The sequence below is a fragment of the Urocampus carinirostris genome, chromosome 1, assembly GCF_059441175.1.
Source record: "Urocampus carinirostris isolate Australia breed hairy pipefish chromosome 1, RoL_Ucar_1.0, whole genome shotgun sequence".
NCBI classification, from domain to species: Eukaryota; Metazoa; Chordata; class Actinopteri; order Syngnathiformes; family Syngnathidae; genus Urocampus; species Urocampus carinirostris.
In genome coordinates this window covers 26,730,408-26,747,494 of record NC_142349.1, presented here as the reverse complement: position 1 = coordinate 26,747,494, position 17,087 = coordinate 26,730,408, and the positions used below count along the sequence as shown (strand labels likewise).

Here is a 17,087-nt window from a genome sequence, read left to right as displayed (position 1 = left end):
TTTCATTGCGGTCTGTTTACAGTTTAACAAAAGAGGAAACAGATACAGTGTATAATTAAGTGGGTGTATATCTTTAAAACCACAGCACTGTAAAAGTGTCTTGAAAGAGAATAAACCATTTTGGAACTGAATACTAAGTACATTTTCCATTGACTGTTTAATGATTTAATCACATCATTTGCCATGCCACAGCCACATAAGACAAATTCACAGACCTAAGCATTTGCGATTTTTACCTTGTCAGATACATTCATTAATTGAAATCTTGCGATCACCATCAAATCCTCATTTTGGAGCGTCTTATAATCGCTTATAAACATAAATAAGTTTGTTGCAGTTCGGACAGTGATGCTCCGCATCTTTGCAGGAGTCCACACAAAATGGTATACAGCAGCAGAGAAAACACCTAACATGAAAAGGAAAAAAATAATTTCAGTGTGGAATGTACAATTACAAAGTAATCAAAATTGCACTAAATAGTTTGTATTTGTATTTTGTTTTTTTTTTCTAATTACCCAAAGATTGTGAGGCCACCGCAGATGGCCCAGGTCATCAAGCCTGCTGTGCGCTCTACATGGGTCACCACAGTCTGCTGACAGTGAGGGCATACGGCTTGTCCGGGGCTGTCTTGCAGGGAAGGTGTTACCACCAGGTGAGTCACTGTGGTTTAAGTAAATAGAATATATTCATTATTATTGAGGTAGCAATCAATGCTGAGCAAGACAAACTGACCTGACCCGATATTCAAAAAATATATATCATTTTAGCATGAAAATAAAATTTGACCACAATAAAGCCCTTTTATTTCTAAACTTAAGTGATATAAAAGCCAATGCCCTCTACAAAGCCAAATCTGGAAAACGTATGCTGGTGGCTTTATGTCTATTCAAATGGAACCGGAAACAAAACTGAAAAAGCGTGTAAACTATTTATTTTTGCACACCCTGCACTTGTGTAGTCTCGAAATAGACTTAAAGGTGTCTTTTCTGAAATAAAAAATGTTACATTAAGTTGACCTCAGGAAACTGTCAACCAGACATTCTGTTATTACCTATATTTCATGTTGATTATATGGCGTAATAGAAGTTTGTAGACTGAACAGCCCTTAAAGACTTGTTGTGATTATGGGCTATACAAATTAAAAAAAAAACTTGACTAGAAGAATAAAGTTGTCATTTTAGAATTGTATTTTCTACTTCCAAACATATCAAATAGAACTTTGCCTTAATCATGAACTTCTTATTTCAATCACCTTTATAATTAGTTGATTTTTTTTCTTTTTTACAAAATGTAGCATTCGTTGTTTATATTCTAATATGATGCATTATGGGGAGGTACAAGAACGGTCACACATTACTGCAATTGCATAACTTGATCAGCAGAGGACGCTGTTAAGTAAAGCAGCAATCACGTGACATCAGTACCAATCAGAAAGGTGGGTATTCTGGTCCTCGTGGACTGCATATCCTGCATGATTTTCGAGGAGTATCTGCTTTTTACCAAGCCCCGGCCAGCTTGCTAACAATCTGATCATTTGTATTATCTGAGTTGAGTAAGATAAATCTCCAAAATCATGCAGGACATTCAGCCCTTGAGGGCCAGAGTGCCCACTTCTGGTCTATCTCCATTGACATAACAAGTCATTAGAAGCCATTTAGCTTGTTTAGTCCAATAATTGTATATGACATAGTATATGACGTCTACAGAAGCTGTGATATGAACTTTGTTTCCTCAGTTTCCTAATTGACCACAAAACATGTGATTGGGCGGGATTAGGATTAAAAATGAGGACACAAAGACAAGCAATTTATGAATGTAGCTGATGTTTTGTTGTTGTTGTTTTTCATTATACATATATTTTTGTACAGCCTGAAATAATATTTGAATACCCGTATGTGTACTGATGAGATCAGTTTGCAAAAAATCGCACCATTACTATTTTGGATCAGCTCACCTGTAGTGGATCCACCTGGCATCACAATGAATGCAGGGAGTGGCAGAAAAAAACAAAGGCAAAACACCACAGAATCAATTAATTTGCAGTACATTCCATATATCAACTGCAATAAGACATCCATCCTTCCATTATCTGCACCGCTCATCCTCAGTAGGGTCACGTGAGTGCTGGAGCCCATCCCAGCTATCTTCTGGCAGGGGGCAGGGGACATCCTGAACTGGTTGCCACCCAGTCGCAGGGCACACAGAGACAGACAACTCACTCGCTCATTCACACCTAGGGACAATTTGGACCGGCCAATTAACCTGACATGCATGTTTTTGGAACAAGGGAATAAACCGGAGTGCCTGGAGGAAACCCGCGCAAGCACGGGGGAGAACATGCAAACTCCACACCAAACACCACTGCGCTGCCGTGCTGCCCTGCAATAATACAATATCTTGATTTTGTCAATTACTGTCAATTATTCTATGTGACACAGTTGCTTTATGTAAAATTATTGTTTTATAGTATATTAAGATAGGCTAGAATAGGCTAGAATAGAATAGATTAGAATAGTCTTTATTGTGATTGATGTCAATGTTATGAAACTTTGTATGCAACAACATTAGACATGGCACTCCAGGGTAAAACATGTAATAATGACTTGCAAGAAAACTATCGGGATATAAAGCAAAAGAAAAAATAATAATATTGTGCTTAGAAAACTGGCCCAAGTTATAATAATGATAATAATGGAACAAAGAGATCGTATATTGATGCATGAGTGAATAAATGAACTTTATTCTCATTATACAAGCACAATGAAATTGGAGTGGTTCTCCTTTCAGTGCAAGTGAAACAAATAATAAACGTAAACATGCAAAAGGATTAAGAAAAAAAACATTAATAATACACAAGGTCCGACAAAATAGTAAATTTATCCTCCGATGTTTCCTCTTTGTTTTAAACTTCATACAAAAATATCGTACATATTTGCAAATGTATAGCATACATTTGTATGTATATTTGTTGGTTGTTAAGCTATTTCACAAACACTTGGGTTTTTGCTTATTTAATATTATATAATATTTTGTCGTTTTGTGGACTACTTTTCTATCAGCACAAAAGTTTAATATTAAAGAGGTGGAAATGGAAAACAAGTTTTTAAAAATCTGATTAATTGATTAATCCTGAAAAAATAATTGACCAATTCATCGATTATTTAAATTATTATTAGCTGCATTCCTACGCAGGTGCCAAATGCTCTGATGCAAAAGTTCTTTATTAATTCAGATATGTGCATTGATTTTTCAATGAGAACAATTCTCAATTGAACCTTACAACCCGCATCATCAAATTTCATTTTCGACATGCCGCATAAACATACCTCCTTGGTATCCAACAGGTGGAGGTCCAACATTAAGTGGCGGGTGCATCCCAGGTGGAGGTGCAGCACCCATAGGACCATAAGTCATGGGTGGTCCAGGGTAAGGCGGAGCCGCTTCTTGTCCAGGGTATCCTTTTTCCATCTCTAGGAAGCTTGGATAGAAAATCAAAATATTGTTCCGACAAAGTGCAGATGAAAAGAAACCCGACAGACAGAACGTTTAGATTTGTTGCGGAAAAGAAAACTTAGAGCTCATTTAACACTTGAATGGGTTTCAAATGTTATTATTGGACTAGGAAGGTGTGGTTCAGCAAATACACGTATAGTCAATATTTAGAGTTCTTTGCTGTGGTTCATGCGACAAAATTACACTGGGTGTTTTCAATCCTGGTTTTCAAAATAAAATTCATGTTTCCATTCTGCCGCACACCTGAATCTTCTTTGTGGTCTTGCAGCTTTCCTTGGCTTTTTCCATGTCCGTACTATTGTGTGTTCAAGGAGTGTCCGTACTGTACGTCAAACCAGTTAATTTTTACAAAACATGACTCATAGTGTTTTTGACCCGAGTATTTCTTCATCTCTTCCTTGTAAACATATTTTTAGCCCTTTTAACAATGTAACATGAAAAGACAGACCCCATAATAAGATTTTAAAATGATTTACATAAAATGAATCTGTATCGAATAGTGCACAGAAAAATGACAACGTTCACTAGAATCCTCATATTACAAATACATTGAAAATTCTCCCTCCAGCACAGGCTTGGTAACTCATCCATTCTATACAATGTTAAATGCTAACTAAATCTAAATCCAAAAACACAGAGAGCAAAACTAACTCGCATGGAACGAGTCATGAAGAAAGTACATTTCAGGGAACATACTCGTGTGTGAAAAGAACAACGAGAATGCTATTAAATGAAATGCAAACAAATGAACTAACTCTAGCTGAACAACACATTAAAGGACCACAAAGCAGGAAATATATTCAAACAATAACGGAAATGCCTTAGGGGTGAGACCATAAAATACTGAATTTACCACATGAAAGGAATGATGACGGTAAGCTTTAAGGAAGGGTAAGCAATAAGGAAGGGCATAATAACCGTTGGGAAACAGTACAGAGAGATAACAATTTTGAGATAACGTGGTTTTTTTTTTTGTTTTTTTTAAATATTACATCACAAAATTGCCATCACACCCAAAAAACAAAAAAGGGATTACGCGCGACACAAAAAATCACATAATAAAACCTCCTTTAAACAAGACTTTATTAACAATAAAAAATGATGGGTGGATAATTTTTTAAAAAGTCAGCGAGACGCTCAGCCCGACTTGAACTTGCTGACTCAAAATTTGGGTCACGACCAATGTTCCCTCTAAACTCCGCACGTGTGCAATCGCGCACTGCCCGCACATTCTCAGCGCACAAGAAAATCTATCCAGCGCAATGTTCCTCCTAAGCTGCATGTGTGCGCAATTGTGCACTACCTAGAGCTTTTCCATGCACCAAAAAATCTAGCCACAAAAATGAGGGCTCGAAATTGCTCATTAAGAAGCGAATTAAGTCAAAGTTACAGTGCATGAAGGTTAAAATACAAGGGTTCCCCTGACGTTGTGTTCTAACTGCGGTATTTGGAAGTCAAGGTCGAAGTGGAACGAAGTTGGGTAAAGTCAGTAGAATTTTTTGAGAACCGGCTTCTTCGGCTCAGCTCACTAAAAGGAAGGTTGTTTTTGCTTCTGTCATCCCTATATAACCAAATATTATGTAAAATCATGCACGAAATGACTTAAAGGAAGAGGGAATAGAACAAAAAAAATACCAAAATGAAAAATTTGTGAAAAGCTGAGAAAAAAAAGAAACAAAAGAAAGAGAAAAAAAGAAGGAAAAATTCAGAAAAAAAAGCCAGAAAAAAAAGAAAGAAAAAAAGGAAAAAAGGAAATAGAGAACAAAATGAAAAAAGTAACAGCTAGGAAATAATAAACACAATGAGATTTTTTTAAAGGAATTAAAACAAAATGGAAAAAAAACAGGGAAAAAGAAGAAAAAGTTTGTGTTGTATTCAAATAATTTCCAATTTTACCAAGTCAATCTTGTTGCCAACATTCTACTACCACTAAAAATGTGATTAAATACTGTTTTGTATCGTGCAACCAACTAAATAAGCCCCCAAAAATGTTAGTATTATGCGACAAAAGAATAAAAGAAATGGAAATCTTGTGAAAGAATTGTAAAAACAAATGATGTTTGTAGGCCATGCAACCTTTGCAATAATACATTAGTCAATTCATTCAAAAGTGAAAAATTGTTTTGCATTGCCGGAAATGTAACTTGATGTCAAGTTTTGAACATGTTTGATATTGACTTAGTTGCCACACTTGGGATTGCTGTTGCTCACCGTTGTTTCGAGCGTTGCTCACCAACTTTGTGTGAACGCTCAGACCCGTGGAAAATTACAGGGAACATTGGTCACGACAAGGTTGGGTTCAGGCCTAAGATCTTACCTTTGGGCTGAAAATGGCGAACAAAACCGTTTCCTGCTTGCGAGAGGCTTGCTCGCTTCGGAGTTGTCAGACCTTTTGCGATTAAATCAACAGAACAATATATTCCCTTGTTTAACGGCTGTTGGCGCGTTAGATATCTTGGATTACTGCTCCAAGCCAGTCATAGTTTGTGAAACCAGTGACATTTAGCTAGCTTTGAGACGCGAGCTTGGAATCTGATTGGCTAAACCAACAGCTTTCTCAAAGACTGATTTTATGAGCCAAGGCATTCAGATTTTTTGTGAAGGCCCCTTGTTACAAACAGGGGAAAGCAATGACAGGACGATGACCAAAAATTTGGAATTATTTAATTAAGTATTGATGGACAAAACTATAATTAACATCAAATAATGCAGATATTTTTAGGCCAGAAGAGAAATGAACAATCAAATTGAACTGTGGAAGATGTGAGTGCCTTTATATACTGTCAAGAATTATTTGTGGCGTTATATCTTTGAAGAAAAACAAAATCCCAATATAAGCACCAAAACACAGATCATAACAGAAAGTACAGAACATGACAACCTAGATTACTTTGAAATCAACTATAAGCTCACTAGAATAGAATAGAATATGCCTTTATTGTCATTGTTACAACATGGGATATATTATAACAACGAAATTGGACGACTCCAGTTCCACATTTTACAGTGAGGATAATGAAACAAAGAGATAAAGGAACAAAGAACATGTTTTAGTTGTAAATAGGCTCTGCTTCCTCCGGAGGGGGGTGGGGGGGTGGATCGAACTGGATGTTTGATCTTACAGCGAACACAGTCCAGTGTATGTATAACCTAGGAACTCCCCCACCTTATGAACCCCATCAAATTAGGAAATAGTGAAATAGTAGAGGATTTCAAATCACAAGAAAATAATTAATGTTTTTAAGTTCTGCAAAACATATTGTCCCTCTTTTAAACCTTTGACCAGGGCCGTCTTTTTATAGTGTCCACTTTGATGATTCGTAGTAGATCGTTTGAATATCAGAAATAAATGCGATGCCCCCGAGTCCGTGGTCCAGGAATCATAAAGTCAGAGCACTCTACCTTTGTTTATCGATAATTTCATTGGAGGGCGAGGCATGTTTTATGTCTAAAAGCTGCGATCATATTGCCTGGCACCAGTCCAGATCCCGTATCGCTCATTGCGTATTCCCTGCCATCCATGCCGAGTCTGACTAAGAATCCATACTAAATCATTTAAGAGAGGGCAGAAGCCACTCAAGCACTCTTGCTCACCACAGACTTACTTGCTCGAGTGCCTCACCCTGGTTTGTACGACACAACACCGAGGCTTCAAAAATTTTAGAACGACATGAATTCATAAACAATCAGGAATAAGCAGCATATTAAAATGAAGATCCGATTAAATATTTTTTTTCTTTGCACAAGGAGGAGAAAAACACAAAATAAGCTGCGCGGAAATTCTGATTTCATTCAAATGCTTTAAGATAACATAACATAATAATAACAGTATGCCATATTTTGATCATAAAAATATATATGTTTATTTCTTACCTGTGGCTTTTACACTAGCAAAGAGAGAGAAGCCTTCTCACTGTATCTTCTTGACTGTGAGCGGGTGAGGACAGGAACGCACAAAATCACGCTCAAAAGTGATGACAAAAGCAGCACTTGATCATTTAGATAAAGACCAAAAGAGGATGTATTCTCTTATGTGTTTCAATTTAATATCCCGGCTCTCAACTTGGTCAGGTGCCCCGCCCATCGCTTCCACCCAACCTCCCCTTTCACAAGGCTCAGTGCGTTTTTGCGCATTTCAATCAGTTGGCGTCTTCCAAAAAGTTGGAGGTGAAATAAAATACTATTTTTCGAAAAATGTCACTTCAAAATACTCCACCTAATTAGACACTTTTTTTTCAATACGGCAGGAAATGGTACTATTGTACTTCTTATTTTCCTCACATTGCACTTCAGTTATGCACGTGACACATTTTAAGCAAAGCACACCAAATGAATGGAAAATATGACCAATTCTGAAAGTTATTGAGACATACGAGCAACTTTAGAGAAATGTAACCATTTTGACATTTCTGTCTTACTTTTCCTGACAGTCCTGTGACACATGCATTTCACAACATGTGACAGAAGCCCTCATGACAATTAGTTGGAGACCAAGGAGAGGTCAATGGAGTGGATCCCATGAGAACGATTTACCGTGACATCAGTAGCACACCCGTCACTATGGGCAAGCCATAGGGGGCCTGAACCCCCACCCCCCACCAAGGACTCGTACCTGATCAGGGTTTTTTTTGTGGGTGATGATAAAAGTGAGAATAAATGCTTTTTTAGTGGTTGACTGATTCTATTTAACCCTACATCCAAAAATTAACCTGGTAAAACCAGAGTAACATTATACTAAGAATATGATACGTTGTTATCTTAGAAGTACATATCAAACCGTGTGCCTTTGCGTTAATTAGAAACAAATATTAGCTCTCAGCTTGAAAATGGTTGGAGACCCCTAAGTTAGCAGACATCTGCCTCACAGTTCAGACGTCCCAGGTTCAATTCCAGCTACAAACTCTCTGTGTGGAGTTTGCATGTCGTAGCTGTGCTGAAGCAGGCTCTCCAGTTTTTTTAAGTACCAAAATCATGCAGGGTTTGTCGATTGGCAGGTAGAAAAAACCCCAGGAGAGTTTCTGTAAGTTGTCTGTCTCTGTCTGCCCTGTGATTGGCTGGCAACGTGCAGGGGTGTCAAACAGGCAGCCTGCGGGCTGGATCAGGCCTGCTAAGGGCTTTAACCGGGCCTGCGAGACAACGCTGAGGGAAGGGCAAGAGAAACACGAGCTGCAGGTTAAAATATGTCCACTTGATGTTGCCAAAGCCAGGTGCCCCTCACAAACGCTTTACTTGGATTTCTTTTATCCCTCTCTCTGTCTCTCTCCCCCATCTCTCTCACTTTCTCTCTTCCTCCCTTTTTCTCTCTCTTTCACTCTCTTTGCCTCTCTTTTTTTTCGTTGTTCGTCTTTGTCTTTCTCTCTGTGTGTCTTTCTACTTTCTTTTGCTCTCTCTTCCTTTTTTCCTTTCCTCTCTTCTCTCTCTCTCTCTCTCTCTCTCTCTCTCTCTCTTGCTTTACTCTTATTTTTTCTCCCCTTTTCTCTTTCTCTCCTTCTCGTTTTCTCCTCTCTTTCTCTGTTTCAATTCATGTTTGGATTTCTCTGTTTTTCTTTCTTTCCCCATCGCTCACTATTTCTCTTTTTATCTCTTTTGTTTTTCACCCCCCCCTCTCTCTCTCTCTCTCCTTCTCTCTCTCTTTCTCTCTCTCTCTCTTTCTTTTTTCTCCCTTTCTCTCTTTTTTGTTTTATTGTGTGAGCCCCGAGTTAAAATGAGTTTAACACCCCTAGTCCAGGGCGTCCCCTGCCAGAAGTCAGATTGGAGGGGCTACAGCACCCTTGCATCCCTTTCAATAAGCGGCTAAAAAAATGAACTCGTGAATTTAATTCTTTTTTTTTTTAAAAAAAAGGAAACAAGTTGAACATTTGTAAACATATCTTTCAACTGAACTTTTTTTAAATAGAAAAGATGATGATGACGATGATGACGATGATGATGATGATAATGATTATTATTATTATCATCATTATTATTGTTATTATTGTTAATGACAGTAATACTACTACTACTACTACTACTACTAGTGCTACTACTACTAATAATAATAATAATAATGATAATAATAACAATAATAATAATAATAATTACATGATAATTTGGCCTCGTCTTTTTTGGTCCCAATCCTTTAGTCCAAACAATTTGCAAATTTCACTAGGCTAGATTCTGAGCGCTAGCTACCGCCACCTGCAGTACATGTAAGAAAAACTCATTCAGACTACACAACCACTAGAGGTCAGTATGATACATAGAAAATAGATACATTTTCAGCAGTTTTTTTAGCTAGATAGATAATTGCAAATACTGTAGTACATAACAGTAACAATACTGCAATACAAAAAAAAACATACATAGGCAAACCAATAATACAGTACTAATGAATTAATTTCCAATTACAATATGTATATAAATTTACAGTCATTGTTTAATAGATCAAAATAACTCGGTATCAGAGTTACAGCAGGTCACTTTCGTTCATGAATTGAATGCATTCTAAACTGTTGTGTCTGTTTGTGACTTGTTGTGCATTCGACCACCACAAAACAAATTGAATGTTGTCAGTGGACAAGTGTGTGGGTGTGAACATACATTGCTTTAAGAGATAAACCGGGATCAAAAGACCATGAGCAGCATAAATATTGCGAGCTTTTCTGCACTCATTTGTCTCTATGCACTCTTTTCTGCCCTGTTGACTCTGCTGCAGAGCACCGGGAAAACTGAACCGATAATCACTCTAATTGGATCAAAACATTGCACCAGCTGCATTTGGGTTATTGGATTATCTATCCAACTGTTGCAGCTGCGCCACTAAGGCTAGCGGAGTAGGAAAAGTGTCAGTCCATGCTTGGTGCTCTAATTTTGTAGTGTACTTTTATTGTGCTAGGATTCCATATGGGTGCTTATAGATAGGAAGAGACAAAGTAACATATCAAGATGCTTTTTGGAAACCACCAGAAGCAGAAAACGGTGTGGCTCCTCATTAAAAAAATAAATGTTTGTTGTGTGTGTGTGAGTGGGAGATGGGGTATATGCATACACTTAAGGCCTCTATAAGTGCCCTCAGATAATTTTCGAATTGTTGGAATCGAATATCAAAATATACCGTTTACCAAATTGTTCAAATTAGTTATCTGACTCCATTAACCAAACACAACCTACATTCACCCAACAATTTATGCGCGCTCGTTTCTTGAGGGAAAAGATGAACAGGAAGCCGACATTTTCACACCGGGGCAGATTTATTTTCCCTAAAAATTTAACTAAGTGTACTCCATCGAAAACGGCCGAATTAGCGACGTTGAAGTCTCTGGGAAGCCTTTGTCTCAGATCCTTAAGCTTTCTCCTATTGGCCATCTTCTCCCCGCATAATGGCGTGCCAACTCCTCCCATGGGCATGCCAAGGAAGCCCCCTCGGCTTCACCATCTCGTAGAAGAGTCCCGATGTCTGGGGTACTCAAAACAACACCGAGTGTTTCTACGTTACAGGGCCTTTCTGCGTCACCAGCGTCTTTATGTGCTGATTATCTTATCAGCCGTACGTCCCATTCCCGCCGTTCCTGTAAACAACATTTTCCACCAGGGTTCCCTGACCTCGCACCACAGCCCAGTCAGTGAATATCTTTTGCATTAAATGTAATTTGTGTTCAATCGTATAAAATCCTTTATCGTCCAATGTATAAAATCCTTCAGTGTGATAAGGCACCCCCAATAAATACCAACAAATTTGACAAACATCGGCTTTCGTGTGGTCTGCTTTCGCAGGGTCTCTAACACCTAGCTCCCAACCACCAACCACACCAAGAAGCCCATACAATCTTCCATTGGCTTAGCAATGTCGGGTCATTAGTTGTGATTGCTTCAGCAAGGCACGACTACATTGCCAAGTGCTGTGAAGCAAGCACAACTATTATAATCCCCCGAGATATTATTATTATTATTATATCTATCTTCTTCCGCCGAATTTTAACGGGGAACTCCTCCCAGAGCTTTTCGAGTACCCCATCGATTCATATACCAAAAATTCCGGCCCGACCGGGACTCTTGTGGCTTGTCTTTTGACAGCGACACAAGGCGACCAAAAAAAGTCCCTATCCGGAATAATGGGTTTTGAGATTCTCCCATCCAAAATACATGGGCCCATTCATTTCTATGGGTAGTCATGGAAACGAGGGCTTTTCCAGAGTGTAGTCATAGTAAGCAGGGACTGTCCAGGGTGGCTTGAGGGGGCCCGACCCACATTACCATTAGCCAGCCCAAAAATTAGCGCAAGCTAGCTGTAAACACTGTTGGTTATTAGTTGGGCTGTCACAGCCAGCCCAAGTATTTGCGCAAGCTAGCTGTAACACTGTCGGCAATGCTAACTTCTTCATAGTAAAACATTTTGGTAACGGCTATATTTTAACGACTTCATATTTACAAATTATGCTAATGGTGTCATGTTAATGAGTTATGCTAACAGGTACGTTCTAAAAAGTGATGCTAACGGCTAAATGTTAACTTCTTCATGCTAAAAAATTTTGGTAAAGGCAATATTTTAACGACTTCATATTTACAAATTATGCCAATGGTCTCATGTTGATGAGTTATGTTAATGGGTAACTGCTAAAGAGTGATGCTATCGGCTAAATGCTAACTTCTTCATGCTAAAAACTTTTGGTAATGGCAATATTGTAACGACTTCATATTTACAAATTATGCTAATGGCCTCATGTTGATGAGTTATGCTAACGGATACATGCTAAAAAGTGATGCTAACGGCTAAATGCTAACTTCTTCATGCTGAAAAATTATTCTAATGCTAACATGCTAACAACTCAGCAAATTGAATGGGCTCAATGCATTCCGGATGGGCCAATTCAAATCGAACGGCCCATTCCATTTAAAAATGTATATTTTAAAAGTTTTTAATGTGTAATAACAGTGTTATTACTATGGTTTTACCATAAATGTGTTTTTAGACCTCCACAAGGCATATCCTTGTTGCTAACGGTTGTGGGCCCATCTCAAATGAACTTGCCAGTACCGGGGGGGGTGTGGGGGGCGGAGTCCCCCCACAGAACCAAGTAAAAAATGACAGAAACATCTCTCTGAGCTAAAAACTTTATGCTAACTTCTAATGCTAACAACCGGGGCTATATATACATAGCGGAATCATCTTCCAAATCAATCACAACTCTTACAATTGCCGCGGGATTTGTCTAGTTTTGGTTGTAGTCATAAAAAGAGCGCCAAGTAAGCTGAAAAAAAGGTGGAAGAGAAAATTCTCTAATTCATAACATGGGATTGACATCATTTATGAAAGATACTAATGACTATATCTGTGCAAGAGTCTAACTAAGTTCAGTTGTATGTCCAAAGTGAATGTATAATTTATCTCCAGGTCGTATACTCACACATCCTTCCTTGTTCTGTTACGAAGGTTCATGTTCAATTGCTCCTGTGAGATGTTCACATGTAAGTTACTAATGTACTACCACGCCATGACAGATTAATTAGAGAAGCATTCTTTTGAGCTGTGTCATACTGAGTGGGCGCAATTGGGAAGTGTAAAGATCAGCAAACAGAAGCAATCACCTCTAATGCAAACATTGTGAAAATTATACTGCAACGTGCACAGCTTGCCGGCCATTGGAGGATGTGAAATGGGTGCAGAAAGCGGGAAGGGAGTGGCGCTTTCACGTTGAAGGCAGATCATGTTGGCGCGGCAGAAAGAGGATGAGAAGTGGCCACTGAGGACAGCTTAAGTGTTGCTGTCAAACACTCAAACACTTTTGGCTCGTCTATAATCCGAAAACTTTCAGGAAGCAACAGGGACGTCATGGTGACCATAGACACCAGGGCGCTTTCGGCGCCAGTGGGAATCGTGCGGATCTTCGAAGTGATCTTTACCTGCATCTCCTTAAGCCTGGTGGCTTCATACGGCAGCTCGACAGACTCCTTCTGGACCTGGTGCCTTTTCACCTGGTGCTTCTGCTTCGCTGTCACAATCCTCATCCTTCTGCTGGAGTTCCTGAGCCTTGGTGACAAGCTGCCAATTTCCTGGGATGACTTCACCACTGCATTCGCCATGTTGGCCACACTTATGGTGTGTCTTCTTTTTCGAACTTCAGAATAACTTGTTGCATATCGCAGGTCGGGTTAACGATGACCACTGTGGTTTAACAAAAACATTCAGAATTCAAAATAACTGTAGGCTTTTTGTATGAGTATAATCTTTCTATTAAGCAGAAAATATACATTTCCCGCAAAGTAAATCTGTGAGTAAATTGAATTTTTAGTATTGCGAATTTGCGTGGCACATTTGTACAGCACTGTGGGAGTGGGGGGTTGTAATATAAAATCGGCCAACTCCATAAGGGTTGGGATTCAGACAGACCCGTCACCGGACATCAGTCTCAGTGGGCAATATATTAAGTGCATGGGGGCACAAATGTTATACTACATTAAAAACAGGCTTCCAATGGTGGGCACAAGCTTTACTGGGGTTGGGGTCCAGGCCCCGTATGGCCGGCCATAGTGACAGGTGTGGGTTTCGAGATCTACATTTGAGGTAACTTATCAAAAATGGTAGATTTTTTGGGCTGTCCAAAGCATGGTAATCTTGTGTATATTTACAGAAGCATTTTTAAATTACTCAAAATTACTCTAATGGGGTATATTTGAGGCTTTATGGCATATATATACAAAAGATAGATTATAACTTAGACATTACTTTTTTGTCTTGATTTTTTGATTTGAGGCAATTTAGTTAATATGTACATCTGACTTTATTATCTAAAAGTATAAACTTAAATAAAAGTGGTGTGAATCTGCTGATGGGCCAACTAGACAAGTTTCAGTTTTGTTTTTCTTCAGAAACCCGCCACTGCGGTTGGAAACAGGAGGAAAGGGTCGTTGCGGGCGTGACTACAGGTTTCTCAGACTTTGACACAAATGAAAGATAAACCAATTGGCTGAAGTTCATGCAGGGATGGACATGGGCAAAGTTCATTAATAAGAAACAGTAAGCAAACTTCCTTTGACGGATGACTTAAAGTTGACCTTTGTTGGTTGCTGTGATGTCATATAATGGGTCCAGAAAGGCTCTTTTGGGTGCAAGAAAGCTTAAGGTTTTTGGAGTAGAGTTTCAAATTCCAGTTTTTGTTTCCCATTCGGTATCGAATGTACCGTATTTTCCGCACTATAAGGCGCACCCGGTTATAGGGCGCACCCCGAAAAAATAGTTTTTGGTCCTATTTTTGACATATATAAGACGCACCGGATTATAAGGCGCTACAATGGGAACATCGACAAAACAGTCAGATAGTTCAGTCAAACTTATTACCCCCTTAACATTCCGAAAGCTTGCAAAGACGCAAATACGTGTCGAGAACACGTGCGGATGCGGTGTCCGTACGATGTCACTCAAATGCATCGTTCCATCATTCGGAAGGTTAAAGTCTTGGGATTCAAGAAATGCCAACCATTCCTTAGTTTATATTTTCTTTTTCGCTCGCAACTTTACTGTGCATATGACAATAAACACTTGGAATTGAGTTTAATTTAAAAATAGACACTCCATTCCATCCATTATCTGCACCGCTTATCACAGAAACATCGAGTTCAGTCTGAAACAAGATACAGGAATAATATATATAGCCGGAGTAGCTCACCGAAGTCGTTGTGTTCATAATAATGTGCAGCCGTGGTCCTCTTATATCCGTGAGTTTAGTAAATCCAGGAGAATAAAATATTTACAAATACAAAATAGTAAAAAAATGCTTTCTGTATGCCGTCAGCCACGTGCTATACGCATTCATCTTTATCGGCCAATTGCAGGCTTTGTTTTGCCGTTTAAGCCAATGCCAACCTCTAAATGATAAAAAGGATCCGCCCCTTCACCTCCAAATAACTTTAGCCAATAGTGATCGATTCAACTGATGATTGACACATCTTTTTCGGCCAATTGCAGGCTTTGTTTGCCGTTTAAGCCAATGCCAGCCTGTAAATGATAAAAAGGATCCTCCCCTTGACCTCCGAATAACTTTAGCCAATAGTGATCTATTCAAATGATGATTGACACATTGGTTAGCCAATGAAACGCCGGTAAATAAATCCCAGCATACACCGCGGACTACTTGGCGTTCGGGGGAAAATCTAGTCGGCGGCTGCAAGTTAGTTGCAAGACTTTGTGAATTAATATTGATCCATAAATAAGGCGCACTGTATTATAAGGCACATGGTCAGCTTTTGAAAAAAAATAAAGGCTTTTAGGTGCGCCTTATAGTGCGGAAAATACGGTATATTAGGAGATAAACAAAGTAATGAAATAAAATCATGAGAAGTAATAGATGGAAGGAGGGGAGGGGCAATATGACAGGAAACAGCATTAACGCAACATGAAAGGTGTATAAGCCGTTAAATTGTTACTCTAAGTGAAACTCTTGTCATACAGTGCTGACTGAGTCTACAAAATTGTGTTTTCTCAAGGTGCTTAGTGCATCAATCATCTTCGCCAACTTCTTCACTTGCTCTTCATGTTCCACATTGATTGGCGCATGTGTGACGTCCTTCCTGGCCTTCATCTTGTATGCTACAGAAGTTGGCTTGACCCGCGCCAGACCTGGAGAGATCAGCGGTTTTCTTTCCACAGTGCCCGGTCTCTTGAAGGTGCTGGAGGCCTACGTGGCCTGCATCATCTTTGTTTGCTTGCCCTACGTGCCTTACAGTTTATACCCAGGGCTCCAGTGGTGCGTGGCCGTCTACTCCATGTGCTTCATTTTCGCCACTCTCGTCATCATCTTCACTATTTGCCGACTCCTCGCCCTATTCCCAGCGCCGTTTGATAAAGTTCTTATTGTGTGCAATGTATTGTCTGTTTTGATGTACATTACTGCTGTGGTCATCTGGCCCTATTACACTTTAAAAGATAACCCCAGACCGAGTTTTTGCAATAACTTTCCAAATTCATGTAGGTGGAATTTATTGGTTGTTGTCACATTTATGACCTGCGTCAACCTCATTGCTTACATCGTTGATACATTTTATTCCTTTCGGCTGGTCTTCTTCATGACTAGAACCTGAAGTCTAGTTTAGATTGTAACCGTGTTTTGACATTTATATTGGATGTATATGTAATACTATACATTTTAAAGCTATTTAATTAAGACAGATGTCTCTTATCTCAACCTATTCTCTGCCTTTAATTTCTATGTTGTTACCGATTGGCGCTTTCACGTGCACAACAAATGTCATCATACATCAAATCAATAAAGGCTTTTCCTGCCAGTGTGAAATTAGTTGACGGTTTGCATGCGACAAAAGAGTGATTTATTGGATAAGATTAGTTAACCAAAGTGGCGCACCCCTCACCTTTCAAGGACTGATTGCATGGGTGTGTAGTAGTGTGCCAACAACAGCCATGCGTTTCATCATATGGCCTGAAATATTTAGAACAGTGTGTTTTTGAGTTTCATTTGATGAACATTTATTACCCTGCCAAGTTGTACTGATTTGTTTGTATTCACTTGCAACAAAAATATAGTTTAACGACAAAATTTGGCACCACGTCAACAGTATCCAAGAATTTTCACAAGGAAGAAGGT

The 17,087-nt window shown here is 39.0% G+C and overlaps 2 protein-coding genes across 3 annotated transcripts; one reads left to right on the top strand and one right to left on the bottom strand.

The window, feature by feature from the left end:
- Nucleotides 1-138: 138 nt before the first annotated feature.
- Nucleotides 139-7,568, bottom strand: LOC148374120 (LITAF domain-containing protein-like). 2 transcript variants are annotated; one of them, XM_088354444.1, is made up of 5 exons: nt 7,387-7,568; nt 3,327-3,478; nt 1,955-1,969; nt 516-660; nt 139-406 (listed from the first exon to the last, which is right to left on the bottom strand). In XM_088354444.1, exons 2-5 carry the CDS (start codon nt 3,466-3,468, stop codon nt 301-303), a joined length of 408 nt encoding a protein of 135 aa, XP_088210570.1. In that variant the 5' UTR covers nt 3,469-3,478; nt 7,387-7,568; the 3' UTR covers nt 139-300. The 2 variants fall into 2 exon arrangements, with proteins under 2 accessions (XP_088210570.1, XP_088210579.1); XM_088354453.1 differs by lacking the exon at nt 1,955-1,969 and having other exon boundaries at nt 7,387-7,559.
- A 5,662-nt stretch (nt 7,569-13,230) lies between these two features.
- Nucleotides 13,231-16,636, top strand: LOC148374119 (myeloid-associated differentiation marker homolog). Its single transcript, XM_088354432.1, has 2 exons — nt 13,231-13,588; nt 15,973-16,636. The coding sequence occupies exons 1-2, from the start codon at nt 13,322-13,324 to the stop codon at nt 16,564-16,566; spliced, it is 861 nt and encodes a 286-aa protein (XP_088210558.1). The 5' UTR covers nt 13,231-13,321; the 3' UTR covers nt 16,567-16,636.
- Nucleotides 16,637-17,087: the final 451 nt, after the last annotated feature.